The sequence below is a fragment of the Cephus cinctus genome, unplaced genomic scaffold (assembly GCF_000341935.2).
Source record: "Cephus cinctus unplaced genomic scaffold, Ccin1 Ccin1_scaffold0203, whole genome shotgun sequence".
Taxonomy (NCBI): domain Eukaryota; kingdom Metazoa; phylum Arthropoda; class Insecta; order Hymenoptera; family Cephidae; genus Cephus; species Cephus cinctus.
Genome location: NW_014332922.1, coordinates 27312 through 47386, shown reverse-complemented (window position 1 = coordinate 47386; position 20075 = coordinate 27312). Strand labels below are relative to the sequence as shown.

Below are 20075 nucleotides of genomic sequence, written 5' to 3'. Positions count from 1 at the left end.
TCGCACGCGTGAAGATTGCAGCCGCCCGTGAGGAAAGAAAAGACGACTGCCGCGACCGCGTCCGTTGATAAGATTGTATCGAGTCGCGTTCGTAAGACGACCCGACTGTAATCGTTTACCTAGAACGAAATAAATGTAGATTGTTGAAAGCAAACCCCACCATGTCGATTATTTCGGAAAGGAGCCGACCGATTCCCGTGTAAACTCGCCGCCCTCACGTTCCCCTCTACCCACGCGAAAGAGAGCTAGCGGGAAGATCTGGTCGAGAGGACTCCCGGAAGTGATGTGCCGCGGATTACAAATTAAAGGCCCGACGAGTCGGGCTGGTGCAAGGATGCACCTGGCGCCCAAGGGATCCGCGGAATGCCACGTTGGGGTCGCGGATAGGACGTAGGCCAGGAAATGCGTTACAGCATCTACAAGATGCTGACGGAAGGAATCAACACCTGCATTAGGACCAGAATCCGCAACAGAGGCGACAGTATGGAGCAAATAAGCAACAATCACGTGATCATCGTACCGCTTCATACGATTAAAGTTACTATCAAATGTAACAATGAGGAAATTAAAGAAATTAACCGTCCTTATATAATCACGTTGGACGACTGTCAACTAAAGGGACAAGGGCGTACCTTCTCGCAGACCGTCACACTCCACAACGAGACTATATTCAAACTACCAGTCGAAGAAGCCACGATCATAGGGAAACAACCAGAAATACACCTAAGAACTATTCGACGAGACGAATTGGAGAAAATTAAGATTCTCTCGGATAATCTGGAAATACCAATCCTAGAAGGAAGAGCACACCAACATGCTACATGGGCTAATATTGGCATTACCATCTTCACAATGCTTGCTGTAATACGATTAGTTGTAACCTATTATTTCAAAAACCACCTGAAAAGGAAAGGCACTGATAACAAAGATACCAACCACACGCCCACGGCAAAACGAATGGTATCGTTTTCCCAACTTCGACAGGAGGAGTTATGATGACTACAGGAGCCTTACCGATAAGATACAGAGACATCGGACACCGGAAACCGAGGTGTCTTTATACGGAACGATCGAGAGGAAGGCAGTGAGAATTGACAGCTGAATCGAGCAGCATCACTCTTATTAATAATCATTTAGAATTCCGAGGTGTCTTTATACAAGGCACTGATAACAAAGATACCAACCACACGCCCACGGCAAAACGAATGGTATCGTTTTCCCAACTTCGACAGGAGGAGTTATGATGACTACAGGAGCCTTACCGATAAGATACAGAGACATCGGACACCGGAAACCGAGGTGTCTTTATACGGAACGATCGAGAGGAAGGCAGTGAGAATTGACAGCTGAATCGAGCAGCATCACTCTTATTAATAATCATTTAGAATTAAGTTTATTTTGTAATCTTTTTAAAAAGTATAAATTCACATCGAACAACTTAATTCCAGGCATCTTGTACTTTTTTTCCGGATCATCCCTTGAAAAATAACCCATTCTACGCATTATAATGTGGCGCCCAACAAGAAGGTCACCCCCTTGAAATCCCTCGTTGAGTTAGCCCGCAGAGTAATCTGCAGTTCTATTCCCCTACTGTCCCTTAGACAGTCCCAGTCTGTAATACTCCGGTTCCTTACCCCCGACCCCCCTCAGGCTGTCATAGCCTGTAGTACTCCTTCTCTCATTGTTTGCGTTTCATTGACGAGTATAGAGGATTTTGAGTATGACTTCTATCAGAGTCGGAGTCAACTCTGGCAGTGAGGATTGTAACAAAAATGGAATTTAATTTAAGATGGCGATTCGGAGATAATGGGGTAAGTAGCTGGCATAGCTCACATGTGGTCAGAGCAGCCGACGGAAAACTAAATGATCCCGGGATCGAATCATCCCTTGAAAAAGAACCGATCCCTCGGGTTATAATATTAACAAAATAACAATAGCAAGATCTTCGCCTATATAAAATTTCAAGAACATTTACCGTATAGTTTTTGAGATATAAAAAATCTATAAGTATCAATTTACACTATATAGTGTAACCTTATTTGCACGATTTGGTTTCCCAGATTGTGCCAGAAAGGCGGGTACGAGCCAGAATCGACTGTTAGGAATTTAGGGAAGATATCAGGCGGAACAAATGAAAGTGAGACCTTGTTTTACAAATTACGAAAGAAAAATATATTGTCCTATAACGGAATACAAAGAGGGTTAGTACATATCTAGCCTAGAGAATGCTGGGTGTTTGTAAGCAAAGAATGAATATAAACGTAATCGGAAAGTAGTAATTATTATAGAGGGTATATACAAAAGATTAGTGATCGGAAAGTCAATTGTATCAATACGATTGTTACACGTGGTTTACCTACACGATATGTCTGATGGGAACGGAAATTGTAGTTAAACTTCTAGTCTCGTGTGATTCTATCTTGGCTCTTATTTTGACTATATCAATGAAATATGGAATCGTGTCTGAAACTAGCCTCCGACCAGCGAAATTTGATTACAGAGTTGACTCGTTAAAATATAAGCGTCGTGCTGTTGAGCAGTCTTCCACTAGGGAACTCCTGATCACAGGTAGACGTTGTCCTATCTAAAACAACGTTGCTATCTTGGCGAGGTGAGAAGTCTCATTCGCAAAGTAGCTAGTTGTGCAAGTCTTTAAACAAAGTTAGGATGGCATGTATAGCGGGAACGGCACAATGATCAAACGTGTCAAAGTGACGGCCCAACTGAAATGCAGAGATTGATTCTATCTGGCAGAAGAGACGGTTTGCTCCCTACCCGAGACGGTTTGCTCAATTACGAGAGTACCTCTAGAAATGATGGTCAAGTGGGACGGTTTGCCCGCTTGCCCAAGACGGTTTGCTCGTTTACTTTACTAAAGGTAAGCTAGCTAGCTCAGGTGATAGAATGCTCGAGTCGCGAAACGTCACCGTTTATATACCCGTCAACGGTAGGCCAGGGCGCCTGAGAGGTGCGGAAACCGCGATGCTAATATCCTCGGATGTATTGGTTACATCTGTTCCCCCGTATATCCGGCATCGTGATGTTCCTTAGATTGTTAGTTGCACCTTAATTGTCTTCCTCGGTACCGAATAGCTCATATGATCTACCATCTCTTGATCCAGCGTAATTGTTGTTTTCATCTTTCCACATTTTATTCCCTTGTAGATTCAATGGATCGGATGAAAATGGCGGAGGAGTTATTAGGCGATCTGTTGCATAGTTGCCTTCGTGCGGTATGGTTAGTTGTCCTTTCCATGTTTCATGCTCGGTATTTGAATCCCTTGCGATGTACTTGGCTGATTTTTCTTTTTTCTGCGGTACGCCAGTATTATCTGTCTGTTCCTCTAGTGCCCTTTTACACGGAATTATGTTTGTTCCCTCTTGCTGGCTCGGTATAACCATCGTTTGCGTCCATTTATCTTTATTTGGCCATTTTCTAACCTGAATTGCTCGGGAGACCATGTTACAACGTCGACGTCGTGGTTCTGCTGTCGTCGTTCTCCAGGCCCTTGATGTGATTTCCTTTCTCTGCGGTGGTATTTTCTCCAGGTACGTCACGTGCCCCCCGGTTTGCGTTACTCGGTGGCGCTTATTCCACCAGGGATCAGTTTGAATACTTTCTTCATTCGTCATGGTTCTCATCAGGATGAATACTCTCGCTAAATCATCTTTTCTTGCCTTATATAGCCTGAAAACTCCTTGAAGAACTGTTCATCCATTCCATACCATATCTTCGTTCCGATGGTACAGTTACGGTTACCAGTGGATTTATATATGGGCTGTTTGACCTCTGTATGATGTCATTTGCCAACATCTTATCAATTTCTCTGTCGGCGCGCTCTGGAAAGACTGCCGGGATCGGATATGTGCGTTGTATGAATGGATCTTCGCTCTTGACGTTTAGTTTGTGTTTGTATACCTCAATTCGCCCAGGGCATTTGTCAAAAACTTTTCGGTACGCTGTAATAACTTCTTTGAGTTTTCTTCTGTCATCTTTGCTGAGGGTGTTACACTCTTTAAGTTTTTGATCTATTTCCGCGTCCGTGAGAATGATCTCTTCTATTTCTTTCGATTTAATAGCTGCCACCCTTTCTTCCGATGTGGATTGATTTTCTGTTTTCTTGCTCTCCTAATCGAGTTCGATAGTGACTTGTGTTCCTTTGTTTTTTAAGGATATCTCATTATGCTCTAGGTTAATATTCGCTTTAATCCGCCTGAGCACGTTTATCCCTAGGATACATGCCAAAACCAAATTCGGAATTATTAGGACGGTAGCGGTAAAGTTGATATTCTGGCATTTTATGTTTGTTTGTATTTGTTTCTTCAGTTTCGTGGGCTTTGCTCCTGTCGCAACTATTAAGCATTTCCCAACCACTGGTAAGGTTGGGCATGTCCGGAATTTACCTATATTCTGTTGGTAAAACTCGTCGGAGATAGCGGTAACTTGACTTCCTGTATCTAACAGGGTCCTTACTGGAATGCCCTCTATTTCTATTATAATCTCGGGACATCTATTATTACTTCTCTACCGCGGCTGTATTTCGTTATGATCCACCAGGAGTTCTCGCGGATCATCGAAGATCGATGCTATTTGTACACTGTATTGGATCGTCTTTACTTGGTTGATTTGCTTGGTCAGTTGCTGTATTGAGTTGCACGAAAGCGTTTGGGGATTATTATGTTTTGCGGATTGTTACGTAAGTACGGAGTGATTGAGTTTTTCCTTTTGCCATCTTTTACCTTGTCCCTTTTTCTATTTGCGTTTCTCTATTTCGTAGGTCCCTTTAGGATATTCGCGAGCCATTTTACGTGGACCAGTTCCTTTTTAGTCTTTTTGTATTTTAGACTGGCCAACCGCTGAGGTCAGTGATATATTGCGTGCACTCTAGGATTTAGTATCTTGCGCCCTTTAAACGTACCCTCCTTTCTCCCATTAGGGCGACCCACTGGCGGACAGACCAATTGGACACAAATTACTTTTTACTGCAAATTCTGTCCAGTTTTAAATAGATGAAATAGAATTAGGTACGAACGATGTCTTATTATAGTATATTGTATGTAGTTTTACATTAGTTTACATTAGATTTAGTTAGGTAAGGTTAGGATAGGGTGGAATGTTCAAATTTCGAAGTCTAGGTAGGTTAGTGGATAAAAGTATCGACAGCGAGCGAGTCCGACTGAAGAGAGTATTAAATGTTTGAAAAGGTTCCACCAGATAAAGATGACTCATAATATCGTTGAATTATTGATGGCATATCGCTCAGGAGACAGAAATTCGCATTTGTGTCCAATTGAGTTTGTGCGCAACTGGGCATCATCCTCCCCCGTTTGCCTTCCAAGTCATTGTAGTCACCGAGGTAATTGTAAGTAGCCATTTTGCGTTCGGGACCTTCCTCCTGAGCCCCCTCACCTCTTCCCTCCACTAGACGTGCCATTTCCAGAGAGTGAATATTCGATGACCTTCCGGGATCACTCGACGGTGATACACCGTGACCGTAGCTGGCGCCCAGGTATTATTATTTTCGTATTATTTTATACCGGTAAGTCCTCCCTGCCCCTTCTACTACCCTCGTCAATTGCATATCCCACCTAACCCAGCCTCCTCCCTTTGCCCCGTTTAACATCTCCAATACCGCGTGCTTCCGAGCGAGCACCCGTTTTATTGTTTTGATATACGATCTAGTTTTGTATTACATCCGGTTGTTTAAGTTATTCCACTATGAACATTATATTTTATTTTCTATCATTGGTTTCTTTTATTTTCTTCTATTATTTCTGTTCTTTGTATCGGCCAGTGCGTATTAATTATATTTTGATACACCATACTCCGTGTACCCTTCTTTTTATCAAACCCCTTTTTGTGTTGAGATCGCTGCTTTCGAGTCGACCCTCGGTGAGAATAATCGCCTAGCACGTCACAAACTATTATGATTATGATTACGGAACCTCCTTACATATAAGAATTTTATATTTCAGTATAAAGAATTCTATTGAAAATGCATTTGTTTACATAAATAAATAACCATCTTACCCTTTGTATTTCTGTCAGTTTCGTCACTTGTTTACTGAACTCCCATAAATCTATGCCCACTTTTAAGGCCCAGTTCTTCACTCTGAAACAAAAACACGTGTATAAAAATTACATAATGAAAATAATTCAAATTTCATGAAATACTTTTTAAATAATTACCCTACCAGATATTTTAAATTTTTATATTAGTATCCAGCAATCTGTAATTTATTATTTTAAAATTTTGCACCACTGTAACTTAAAGTTTTGGCACCACTGTCCTGACTTTCCTTTTTTTTTAATAGATGTTATTCATTAACAAAGTAATGTGACAGATGACCCATACAAAATCTGATTAGTAGTTAGAACAGCTAAAGCATCGTTGTCCTTAATCTCAATTCAGTTCCGATAAATATAAACACAAAAACACTTTCGTGTAAAAGAATTCGGCAAGTAGTCCTCGATTTGGAATCACCTAACGTGTTATTAATTATGGATTGAATATTAAATCATAGTTAAATATAAGCAGCAGTAATAACACAAAAAAGTAGTGATGACATTATAGACAATTTTGGAAATACAATTGATGTGATGAACTATTGCTAGTTCATACAGGGTGTTCCGAAACTACTTGATCCGGGGGCTTCACTGATTACGAAAATGACCTTCTTTTTGTCCGAAAGCTCTTAGTTTTTAAATGGGAGCAGGTCAACGTTGACCAATCAAAGCGAGGCATCAACAGAAACGCAGGCACCTACGAACTTTAAGTTTTCTTTCCTCGCTTTTATTTCTCGGTGGCTATGGGCAGACTGGGGCCAGGCGAAGCCATGCCTATTAGATATCACTCGCTGAAAACAATCACGCACTAACTGAAAACTGCAATATCCTATGATAATGTAGGAAATAATAAAGATCTGTCGCAATAGGTAAATCTGAAATCTGTCACCTACAAGTATTATGTAATTTGGTGTAGACAATAAAAGCAAACCAGAATAAATCTTGGAAAAAGTCCTGGAAAAAAATACCGGTAAAAGCATCAATAAAAGTCTCGGAAAAAGTACCGGTAAAAGTCCCGGAAAAAGTACCGGTAAAAGTCCTAGAAAAAATACCGAAAAAAGTACCGGTAATAGTACAGGAAAAACTATCGGAAAAAATCCCTGAAAAAGTAATGAAGAAATTAAGGGCGAGGAACATTAGGACTCCTTTCGTATGAACGAAGGACATCTGTACCTCGAGGACGAGGCGAAGAGCTCCTTCCAGATCCAGTAAAACGGACAGAATAATGTACGGATAGATATGCAAAAGGAAGAGCGGGAGAACATACAGGAAAAATTATTGGAAAAAGTGCCGTACAAAATCCCGGAAAAAGTACCAGAAAAAGTCTTGCTAAAAGTCCCGCAAAAAGTACCGAAAAAAGTACCAGAAAAATTAAGAGTGAGGAATGAAAAATTAAGGCCCAAAATTAAACTGAGTATGATATTATTTGTGCATTAACGAAATAGAGCGACGCAGATCATTTATAAAACATCGCTTCAAGCCACAATCACTGTAGGGAAAGATCAATTTCAGATCAGTTTTGGATCCATGTAGCAATCTATGCTGCCGTGAAACATGTAATTAAATACTGCATAGTTTTACCATACGTACCTGTACTGAATCTTATATGGAACATGTAAAAGTGTCTATCAGCGATTCGGCCTGTATCGAACAACTTTTACTGTAGGCATTCAATGATAATGTTATAACTATTATTTCAATTCTTAAATTCCTCGTCGATGTCTATTCCTTTTTCTGGGTACCAGCGTACGCTGCCATCATAGTATTATGGACTCTTCTTTTCCTGAACACTTCTTCCTTAAGAAATGGGTATTCCATCGCCGCATTCATAATACGCTTCAGTCTTGCAATAATACCATTAATCGTAAAATTAAATTAAAGAAGCACAGAAAGTATTTAGTGCTGACATAATATAGGATCTGAGAAAAGCAGATACATGTAGAGCTTCTATCGTTCACACCAAGTTACATAATACTTGTAGGTGACAGATTTCGTATATACCTACTGTGACAGATCTTAATATTTCCTACATTATCATAGGATATTGCAGTTTTCAGTTAGTGCGTGACTGTTCTCAGCGAGTGACATCTAATAGACATGGCTTTGCCTGGCTTCAGTCTGCACATAACCACCGAGAAACAAAAGCGGGGGAAGAAAACTCAGAGTTCGTAGGTGCCTACGTTTCTCTTGACGCCTCGCTCTAATTTGTAAACTTTGACCCGCTCGCATTTAAAAACTATGACCTTCCGGAGAAAAGGAAGGTCATTTTCGTGATCAATGGTGCCTCCCGAACACCGCTATACCCTGCGGATCAGGTAGTTCCGGAACACCCTGTATAATAAGTGGTATGACGGGGGGCTGCCAGGGAGCGTTGGAGAGCTAAAAATTTACGAAAAATTAGGAGTCCTGATTGGGAATCGGACCCGGTACCTTCGGACTGCCGAGTTGGGCACTTACCATTGTGCTACTGAATCCACTGTCCGAGCTGATAATTTATTTATTTTTCGGTCATTCCTAGGTTGTCTCCCCTCCAGCTTTGTAATGCCACGTTACAGCCGATTTATAGGGACTTATACAGGGTGTCCCAGAACTACTTTTGGACCAGATAGTGGGCGATGCCTGGAGGTGCCCTGGGGGTCGATTGTGTAACTCAAAATCAGATGAGATTGCTCACTTATCGCATCGTCATCTCATGTGAGATGATTCGCTCAATTGTGTAAGCGTGGGGTGAAAATGCGACATCACTAGATTATTAAATGTAGGGTAGGCGGTAAATTTAAACCAAACTTACAGTTTTCTTGGGTTTCCCGTGACATTCATTCTTTAACGATCGTGATTAACAGTTTTTTATACAGGGTGTTCCGAAGCTACCTGACCCGGTGATCACGAACTGATCACGAAAATGACCTTCCTTTTGTTCGGAAGGTCATAGTTTTTAAATGGGAGCAGGTCAAAGTTGACCAATCAGAGCGAGGCGTCACAAGAAACGTAGGAACCTTCGAACTCTGAGTTTTCTTCCCTCGCTTTTGTTTCTCGGTGGCCTGTTTTTTGTTTCATGTTTCCAATAGGCATGTCTTCGGCTGACGTCATCCTGCTCGAACCCATCGAGAAACAAAAGCCAGGGAAGAAAACTCCGAATTCGTAGGTACCTACATTTCTCTTGACGCCTCGCTTTGATTGATCACCTTTGACCTGCTCCTATTTAAAAACTATGACCTTCCGAAGAAAAGGAAGGTCATTTTCGTGATCAGTGGTGCCTCCCGAACACCGCCATACCCCGTTGGTCAGGTAATTTTGGGACACCCTGTATACACAATATGAATAATCAAATATCGATGATACAACCAGAGATGAGTAGGGAGATTGCCAATGGGCTGATATTCTTGAAACCAATTTTATTTTGGAGTAAACGCGCCACCTAAGCGGAGGGCCGTCGAACCATACCCACGTTTTTGATTGTTCGAGTATATATAGATATACTACGCGTGATATTCGTGAGCTCAGTGAGACGCATGGATTATACCGGGTGACACTGTAAAGAGTGTGTTTTCTATTGTCGACGCATCACCTGGACGGAGAAGCTTCGAACCATACCCACGTTTTTGATTGGTTAAGAGTATGTATCAGAATACTCTAAGCAAACTCCAAACGTGCATAAAAACTGAAATACAGTTTTCCCAATCTGTACGTCACGTTAACTAAATATCATACGTGCATGGTAACGAGTCAACGTGCGAGAGTCTCGGGTTCGAAACCCGATTATTATTACTTTTTTTATTCATGAACAATGCTTATTGAATCTATTAATTAACTTGGAATGTAGCAAATGCATGATTATATTATACTATATACATTTTATTATATTATACAGTCGTGTCTATTTTTATACCGTTGATACGTTCCACAGAAAACAGCCTATACAAAATATAAGTGAAGTAGAAGGAGGAACCTGGAATTTTCATGAACCCTCAAAACCGGATTAAAAAGCCACCTGCAAATGGATTTTACCCATTGAAATGCTATATGTAGTGTGACGTATTTTTACGCGATCGACCTCACCGGAAAATGCAAGACCGACCGGCGCACAACTTACGCGATTCCTACGCGTTCCAGGCAACCCAGGGGCTAACAGATTTCACTCTCGAAATACCTAAGGTATTGTTGGGCGCCAGGTTCCAAAACGGGAACCACGTATCAGTCTCTACGGTTCCTCTTCGCGTGCCTATGTTGGCTAACTCAGCTATGCGGAGGCGGCAGGATTCGGAACAATAGGTCGGATGGGTCAAACGATCACGCGACACACAAAATCATTCGGACACTTCGATCTCAAATAAAGGGTTCGGTTTATTAAATAAAATCGGCGGCGCGAAGCGCGACGATTTTGTACAATACCAAAGTACTTATTTACAAAAGAAATAGTAATTAATATAGATCGAAAAGACAAAACCAAAGTACAATCACAAGATAGTAACGGGTACTTCGCATACCGTACGAATTCAAAGCCAAAGTCGTAACACGGCTAATCCGCGTTTACCAATATACGATAACCGACTGTCAAGGACCTGCGCGCGTTCTACGCGTTGCAAAATCAAAAGGTAGAAATGCCTGACGGGTGGACGACACGAAACAATTCGGATACGTAAAACAAATTCCAATTCAATAATAAGATCTAACGACAATTCTAATAGTGAACCCTGCCGGTCGACGGACCTTCGTGCCTTGGTCTAATTCGAGGGTGAGGGATCTTCCTTCCGCGTGTCCGTTACACGCGCAGTCAAACTTACGAAAAACAAACAAAATTCGATACCAAGATTTGCACGAAGTTACGTCGCTCACAAAAGTTAGAGATCCTCGCTTACCGTGTTGTTCCCTGGTTGCGTAATCCCAGAAAACTCAATCGACAGCCCAATGGCACTTTGTGCACTCGCGTACTCACAAATTCCAATCGAACAAAACGTCTAACGTCTACGCGTGTCCAAGCAGAAATCTCTCGATCTTGACGCGCTTTGTCTTCGCGTGAAGGATAGCACCCCCTCCCTTTAGGCTAATGGGCAGCGATTCGCCCTGCGGACGAATCCTTCAACCCAGCGTCTTCCCCATCTTCACGCGCTTTGTCTTCGCGTGAAGGATAGCACCCCCTCCCTTTAGGCTAATGGGCAGCGATTCGCCCTGCGGACGAATCCTTCAACCCAGCGTCTTCGCCACGCGCCAGTTTCGAATATGTCATCGTGACAATTAATAATTTCCATCATCTCTTGTGGACAATTTAAACACCTTGGTCCTGCGAAGAGTAACATTCGTTCTCGCGCGAGAGTGCACCAGGCGTCCCTGGATTCCCAACTCGCGGAAATATAATTATGCGCAAACTGACGATGGGCGCTATGCCATAGGGGTCGGTAGTGGTGCTCAGTCGGGTAGCGCTGTACGCGCCGCTTCCAGTCGTCGTAGTTGAGTACCAGCTGAGTAGAGCGCGTTGCTGCCGCGTGACGTCACGCTGTCCCGCGTTGCGCGCGCCTCCGGGGCCAGTAGAGCTACTGTCCGCAGATAGCGCGAGTGTCGACCCTCGCGTGTCGCAGCTCCCTTCCTCCTGGGACTCCAGCTCGCTCTCCCTCTCTCTTTCTCCGCGTCTTCACGGGCACGGCGAGCCAGCACCTATTCGAACTCCGGCAGAGTACACGCAAAACAAAAGAAAAATAATAAAATAATCTATGGTAATTTCACTTAGGCCATTGCAGTCGATGGATCCTGCCTGGACTTTGCTATGGCCTTTCGGCCCGTATCGCGTTTCGGCGTGATTTTCCGCCGAGGACAAGACGGGTGAAATCCACCACGTCACAGTAGATATACATATATTCCGCATATAAAGATCGCGAAGCTAAACAAACAAAATTCGATACCAAGATTTGCACGAAGTTACGTCGCTCACAAAAGTTAGAGATCCTCGCTTACCGTGTTGTTCCCTGGTTGCGTAATCCCAGAAAACTCAATCGACAGCCCAATGGCACTTTGTGCACTCGCGTACTCACAAATTCCAATCGAACAAAACGTCTAACGTCTACGCGTGTCCAAGCAGAAATCTCTCGATCTTGACGCGCTTTGTCTTCGCGTGAAGGATAGCACCCCCTCCCTTTAGGCTAATGGGCAGCGATTCGCCCTGCGGACGAATCCTTCAACCCAGCGTCTTCGCCACGCGCCAGTTTCGAATATGTCATCGTGACAATTAATAATTTCCATCATCTCTTGTGGACAATTTAAACACCTTGGTCCTGCGAAGAGTAACATTCGTTCTCGCGCGAGAGTGCACCAGGCGTCCCTGGATTCCCAACTCGCGGAAATATAATTATGCGCAAACTGACGATGGGCGCTACTATGCCATAGGGGTCGGTAGTGGTGCTCAGTCGGGTAGCGCTGTACGCGCCGCTTCCAGTCGTCGTAGTTGAGTACCAGCTGAGTAGAGCGCGTTGCTGCCGCGTGACGTCACGCTGTCCCGCGTTGCGCGCGCCTCCGGGGCCAGTAGAGCTACTGTCCGCAGATAGCGCGAGTGTCGACCCTCGCGTGTCGCAGCTCCCTTCCTCCTGGGACTCCAGCTCGCTCTCCCTCTCTCTTTCTCCGCGTCTTCACGGGCACGGCGAGCCAGCACCTATTCGAACTCCGGCAGAGTACACGCAAAACAAAAGAAAAATAATAAAATAATCTATGGTAATTTCACTTAGGCCATTGCAGTCGATGGATCCTGCCTGGACTTTGCTATGGCCTTTCGGCCCGTATCGCGTTTCGGCGTGATTTTCCGCCGAGGACAAGACGGGTGAAATCCACCACGTCACAGTAGATATACATATATTCCGCATATAAAGATCGCGAAGCTCAGAATACATGGGTATGTCCAGTCTATTGACATATAGTGTGGACTACGCGATCCCTACCTTAGATCCTTTTAATAAAGTGTCCGCTCAAATAAACAAAGACGAAATGAGGTGGCGACCAATTATTCTCCTTTTCTAATATTCCCATTGCCTATGTTTTCTATACTCTCGTACAACGGCTGCTGGTTAGAAGAAGATAGTGCTTGGCCACCACCAGTCGCTATCTTTTTCTTTCAGACGACCATTTTTTCTGTCTATGCGTAGTCCATACTATATGTTGATGGACCAGTCTATTTGTACTCATAAGGGGAGGAAACGGTATGGGAAATGAAGTTTCGAATGAAACTTCGTAGTGATGAAACCTCATACCATGCTCAAGTTCTACAGACCAATGGGCAGCAAATTTTGAGAAGAAGAGCCCTAAAGTTTGTATGGGAACTTATATATCTAAAGGTGTAACCTAGCTACAAGTGGTTTGGCGGGCGAAGCGGTAACGTGTCAACTTGATAAGCCAAGGGTTCCGTGCTCGAATTTCTGTGCTCTTGAATTTTTATTTCACGAATTTTTTTGCATTTATTTCTGAATTTGTTTAATATTATAATAATAATCGTGCAAATATGTGTTGTCATTACAATTCTATTATTTTTGCTTCTTGTAAATAATAAAAATCAGTTTGTGAAAATATGTAAATACAAATACAATTCCTATTCCTAGTTTCCTTGACTGTATTATTCCTCTATACACAATATTTTATATATTATACTCCATATAAATATTTTACAGCGGTAGTTATTGCTAACAAGTTTTCAAAATTTTATTACTTTCGTTATAATTTAATAGCAAAAATAATAAAATTGTAATGACAATACATATTTGCGTGATTATTATTACAATATTAAACAAATTTAGAAATAAAATGCAAAAAACTTCATGAAAAAAAAAAGTTTACAAGCAGAGATTCGAACACGAAAACTTTAAAAGTCACAAGCCTGCATGTTCAATTTTTTTAACATCCAATTTTTTTAATTGTTATGAGTAGTTATTGAACTTTATAAATAAAGTTTACAAAAATGATTAAAAAATAAGTAATTTAAATAATTTTTGCAATGTAAAATTCCTTTAACTCTAGAAACGGACTTTGTTGTTGAAAACGATGTGCTATTGAAAACTAATATCAGAAGTCATTCAACAATTAATGATTATTAGCAAAACTAGGACTTTTTTAAAAAAGTTGATAAATGTGAAAAAAATGAAATTTCACATTGAAAAAATGATTTAAATTACTTATTTTTTGATAATTTTATATCATATGCCATATATAGAATAATAAGTAGTGAACAATATAAGGAAGGTTTACAGAAAGTTTTACTGAGATTGCCTACGTGTAAAAAAGTAATATCGGTCCGCGTAAATGAATTATGATTGAAAATGTGTCTAACGCCAAAAAATGATGATGAATTGACAACACTGTATTTGAGATAGGGGTGGTCTAATGGTATACGTAACGCACACACTCGTATTTTTGTTACAAATATACACCAATTTTATAACTATAAGAATTACTGGAGCCACCTGTTGCAATCTGTCAATCATATTATCAGAGCTGCTGCGCGAAGCGCGCCGCTCGGAGTCGGCAACCAAAAAAAAAAATGAACACGCCATTGCCAAGCTATCTCAATAATTACGAGTAATTGAAACTCGCATATTGTGATGATATGTTAGCGATCTAGGGTTGGCAGCACTACTCACGCACTCACGCGGCTGCCTCCCCTCCCGACTAAGGCAGTCTAGCCCGAGCGCCTCATGGGTTCACACGCGTCCGGTCTCCGCATCCCGCAATTATATTAATAAAGTCATACTATTAATCTTAACGGCACGAGTATTTATTTATGGAACCTACACAACATAACATGGCGCAGTCGGTAGTCTCGGCGGGAACGGTGTTTAAGATTCTCGTCGTTCGTGATTATCGTCGTTTGTGATTATCGTAAAATACGACAAACAGTGTAAAAGTGGATTCTCGTCGAATACCAGTAAGAGTATCGTCGACGAGAACACATGTAAAGTGCCAAGCTGGAGACAAACGGAAAGTCAGTTCCGGGAAACGTGCCCGAACACACGTTTGAAGAGAAGTCGCAGGGCGAGACGACAACAAGCGGGAACACGAAAAGTAATTATACGGACGCAAACTCGTTAGTAGAGAATTTCGATATTATGGAAACCGCGATGAAGGCACCACCACCGTTGTCGTTCGACGGTAATGTTAAAGAAAATTGGCTCAAATGGAAACAAAGGTTTGACTTGTACATGGAAGCCACTGGATTAGATACAAGGCCAGAGGAGAGAAGAATCGCTGTTTTCTTACATACGATAGGAGAAGAGGCACTGGAAAAGTACAATACTTTCAATCTAAGTGCAGATGATAAAAAGAAGTTCGTCGCAGTAGCGGCGGCATTTGAGAATTACTGCACGCCGAAAGCAAACGAAACTGTAGAAAGACATGTGTTTTTCACGCGCGTGCAACAGAGTGGTGAAAATTTCACGAATTATTTAACGGATTTAAAAAAGGTATGTGCCACGTGTGGATTTGATCACCTTCGAGATGGACTAATAAAAGACAGAATCGTGTGTGGAATAGGTGACACAGAACTAAAAAATCGCCTACTACGTGAAGAAGATTTAAATCTAGAAAAGTGCATAAAAATCTGCTGAGCGGTAGAGCTGGCAGAGATTCAAACAAAGACGATCGGCGATGAAGCCAAAGTTCACGCGGTCAAGAAATCTGAAAAGCACGCGGCGACCGGAAATTCTCGGAAGCAGACTTCGAGCGGCGCGCGCGGCAATAACAGCGGCGGAAGCGGCAAGGCGCGAAGCAGCGGCGCAGGCAGCAAGGCAAGCGGTGGCGCAGGGAGAAGTTCGCCATCTTTGTCCAACCAACAGCGGACATCTTGCCAGCGATGCGGCCGTCAGCATGCGTATCGTCAATGCCCGGCATACGGTAAAGAATGCAATATATGTAAGCGGAAAAATCATTTTGCGAAAATGTGTAGAAGCAAAAACAGTTCAGAGCATCGCGATGATAAAGTAGATTCTTTATATGTCGGTAGTTTAAATAGTAGTAACAATGAATTTGATTGGATAGAGAATATTACATTAAATAATTCGCGTAAAATTGAAGTAAAGCTAGACTCAGACGCGCGATGCAATGTGTTACCGAGTTATAAGTTAAAGAATTTAAAATTGAAAAATGTTAAAATAGAGAAAACTAACGTAAAATTAACTGCATATGGTGGCCAAAGAATAAACGTAGTTGGCAAATGTAGGTTAAACTGTAAATTTGTAAATAGAGGAAATGTAGACTTAGAATTTGTAGTAACTGAAAATACGGATGATCAGCCAGTGATAATAGGTTTACCTAATCTGATGCAACTCAATATTGTGCAAAGAGTACACAATATTAAAGCAAGTGAAAACAGTAATAATTTAACAGTAGAAAAAATCTTAAATAAACACAAAGTTTTTGAAGGCATTGGATGCGTAACTAATTTTGAATATGACATTCAATTAAAAGAGGACGCTAAACCTACTATTACTGCATGCAGAAAAATACCGATAGCATTAAATGATCAAGTAAAAAAAGAATTAGACAAAATGGAAAAAGACGGTATAATTAAAAAGGTTACTGAACCAACTGACTGGGTTCACCCAATAGTAATAAGTAAAAAGAAAAATGGGCAGATTAGAATTTGTATAGACCCAACAGAATTTAATAAATTTGTTAAAAGACATCACAGAAAAATACCTACTTTTGATGAATTAAGTTCCAATATAGCAGGTAGTAAAGTTTTTAGCGTACTTGACGAAGATAGAGCCTTTCACCAAGTAAAACTGTCTGAAAGAAGCAGCTATATGATGACAATCATCACTCCGTTTGGTAAATATAGGTACTTGAGAATGCCATTCGGTATAAATTCTGCTACTGAAGTATTTCAGGATTGCTCCGAGGAAATCTTTGGTGATATAGAAGGCGTTGACATTTATGTTGATGATGTCAGAGTAAGAGGTAGAAATCAAAAAGAACATGATTTAAGATTAGAAAAAGTTCTGGAAAGAGCAGAACAAAGAAATGTAAAATTCAAGTTTGATAAATGTAAAATTAGTAGTTCAGAAGTTAAATATATGGGTCATGTATTTACTGAACAAGGTATAAAACTTGATACTGATAGAGTAAAGTCAATTGTCGATATGAAGCCTCCAAAGGATAAAAAAGAACTAGAAACTTTTCTTGGTATGATTACGTACGTATCAAGATTTATCCCTAGTTTAGCAACCAAAAATGCTGTGTTAAGAGAACTAAAAAAGAAAAATGTACAATGGAATTGGGACGAAAATGCGAATAAAGCGTTCACAGAATTAAAAGAGATCTTATGTAAAGCGCCTGTTTTGCAATATTATGATGTAAATAAACCTGTAGTTTTAAGCGTAGACGCATCGAAAAGTGGTCTTGGAGCTGTATTACTACAGAATGGCTTGCCAGTAGCGTATGCAAGCAAAGCGTTCACTCAAACTGAACAAAGGTACGCTCAAATCGAGAAAGAAGCGTTAGCTATAGCATTTGGTTGCATAAAATTTGATCAACAAATTTATGGTAAAGAAATTTTAGTAGAGTCAGATCATAAGCCGCTTGAGGCAAATTTAAAAAAATGTATTAATGATTGCCCTGCTAGGCTACAAAGTATAAGATTAAGGTTAAAAAGATACAATTTAACTGTAAAATACAAACCTGGTTAAGAATTATTTTTAGCAGATGCATTATGGAGAGCATATAGTAACTGTGAAAAATTAGATCTAGAAAAAGAGATCGAAACACAAGTCTGTTTAGTTATGGAAAGCTTTCCCATTTCTTTAGATAAAAAAGATCAGTTTATAAAAGAAACTGAGGCTGATGAAGAAATGCAACTGCTAATCAAATATATACAAGAAGGCTGGCCTACCACTAAGAGTCAGGTTGCGAGCACTGTTAAACAGTATTATAATTATTCTAAGGAGTTAAGTATCATAGATGGCCTAGTATTTAAAGGTAACAGACTAGTCGTGCCTAAAAGTTTAAGAAAAGAAATGTTAAACTTAATTCATTTTAATCATCTAGGCAAAGAAAAGTGTAAAAACAGAGCGCGTGAAATTCTGTTTTGGCCTTTGATGAATAAAGAAATTGACGACGTTGTAGATAACTGCGCAATCTGCAATAAGTACAGAAAAGGCAACGTAAAAGAAACTCTAATAAATAGAGAAGTTCCAGACGGACCCTGGGAAACGTTAGGTGTAGACATATTCTACTACCAGGGATTCTCGTTTTTGTTGATTATCGATTATTTCAGCAAATACGTAGAGGTAGCGAAATTGCGAGACATGTCCAGCTGCTCTGTAATTAGTGTGTTAAAATCGCAATTTGCTAGACATGGCGTACCGTATGTAATGTACTCAGATCCGGGTACACAATTGAACAGCGCAGAAATGTCAAAGTTTGCTGCAGATTGGAACTTCACTTTGAAAACGTCAAGTACAAAGTACTCCCAATCAAATGGGATGGTTGAAAGGCACATTGCCACCATTAAAAGAATGTTTAAAAAACTTGATGACGATCCAGGTAAAGATCCAAATCTTGCAATGCTAGAGTACAGAAACACTCCAATAGGCGAGGGATTAAAATCACCTAATGAAATAATGTTTGGTAGGAAAATTCGCGGAATTTTACCCAATAATAAAAATTTTGAAAGAGAAAAAGAGAATAGAGAGATTAAAGAAAAATTAATAGATAGACAGTTGCGTCAAAAGGAATATTACGATAGAAATGCGCACAATCTAAAACCTGTAAATATAAATAACAAAGTGTACGTAAAAAAAGAATTAAATAAACCGATGGTCCCAGCTAGAGTGACCAAGATCTGCGATAGGCCGAGATCCTATGAAGTGCAACTGCCTAATGGTAATGTAATTGAAAGAAACCGCAGGCACTTGCATGGTCCGGTTTACAGTGACGACTGTAATAGCGATAGCGCACATGATAATGTAAACGAGCATACAAATGAAAATGTTCGTGCTAGCTCACCGGCCAAAAATGTAAATACACCAACTAGAGACGGGAGCCATGGTTCTCTGCGAGAGATCCCGATAATCGCAATCCGCGATTATCCGATAGCTCCGCTATCGCCCGAGCATGAAAGAAGGACTTCTTTTTCGCGGTCCGCCGGATACCCGTGTCCTTACACGCGGACTCCCCGCGACACACTCTTTTTATCCTACCTACCGCTCTTTGCGGTAAGTCAAAAATCAAAACAAATCTCCTCTCCGGCGCCCTCCCCGCGGACCCGCAAACCGTAGCCGATCAAAGTTCCCGGGGTACCGGCAGTGCGTCCTGGCGGTTGAGCACCCCTTGCTTGCGGGCTCTCAACCCAAAAGGGCTACGTGCCTCCGCCGCCAGTCCACTACTTTCCCCCGTTCCCTCCTCCCAACCACGGACCTACGAACTCTTTGGAGATGGAGGCTGGAGGCACTGCCGTGCTGCCGGCAGCGCGCGGAGGTGCGGGGCTTCTGTAACGTGTCGTCCTGACGCCACGTTACAATGTAAAAAAAGAATTAAATAAACCGATGGTCCCAGCTAGAGTGACCAAGATCTGCGATAGGCCGAGATCCTATGAAGTGCAACTGCCTAATGGTAATGTAATTGAAAGAAACCGCAGGCACTTGCATGGTCCGGTTTACAGTGACGACTGTAATAGCGATAGCGCACATGATAATGTAAACGAGCATACAAATGAAAATGTTCGTGCTAGCTCACCGGCCAAAAATGTAAATACACCAACTAGAGATGTAAATATACCGACGGGAGCTAGTCCTAAAGTAAACATGCGAACACGCTCGGGTCGTGAAATTAGAAAACCCGAGTACCTAAAAGACTATGTACAATAAATGTATTAGGTCTCCCCAAAGGAGGGAGATGTGATGATATGTTAGCGATCTAGGGTTGGCAGCACTACTCACGCACTCACGCGCCTGCCTCCCCTCCCGATTAAGGCAGTCTAGCCCGAGCGCCTCATGGGCTCACACGCGTCCGGTCTCCGCATCCCGCAATTATATTAATAAAG

At 41.5% G+C, this 20075-nt stretch overlaps 1 protein-coding gene across 1 annotated transcript; it reads left to right on the top strand.

The window, feature by feature from the left end:
• Window positions 1-17789: 17789 nt before the first annotated feature.
• LOC112493931 (uncharacterized protein K02A2.6-like) lies at window positions 17790-20075 on the top strand. Its single transcript, XM_025082092.1, has 2 exons — window positions 17790-18852; window positions 19582-20075. Exons 1-2 carry the CDS (start codon window positions 17815-17817, stop codon window positions 19897-19899), a joined length of 1356 nt encoding a protein of 451 aa, XP_024937860.1. The 5' UTR covers window positions 17790-17814; the 3' UTR covers window positions 19900-20075.

Bases quoted from the DNA above. Each gene is read 5' to 3' on its own strand.
- LOC112493931 (XM_025082092.1), top strand. From the start codon at position 17,815: ATGGAAAGCTTTCCCATTTCTTTAGATAAAAAAGATCAGTTTATAAAA. The intron at 18,853-19,581 runs GTCCCAGCTAGA...AATAAACCGATG, and splicing joins AAGAATTAAATAAACCGATG to GTCCCAGCTAGAGTGACCAA.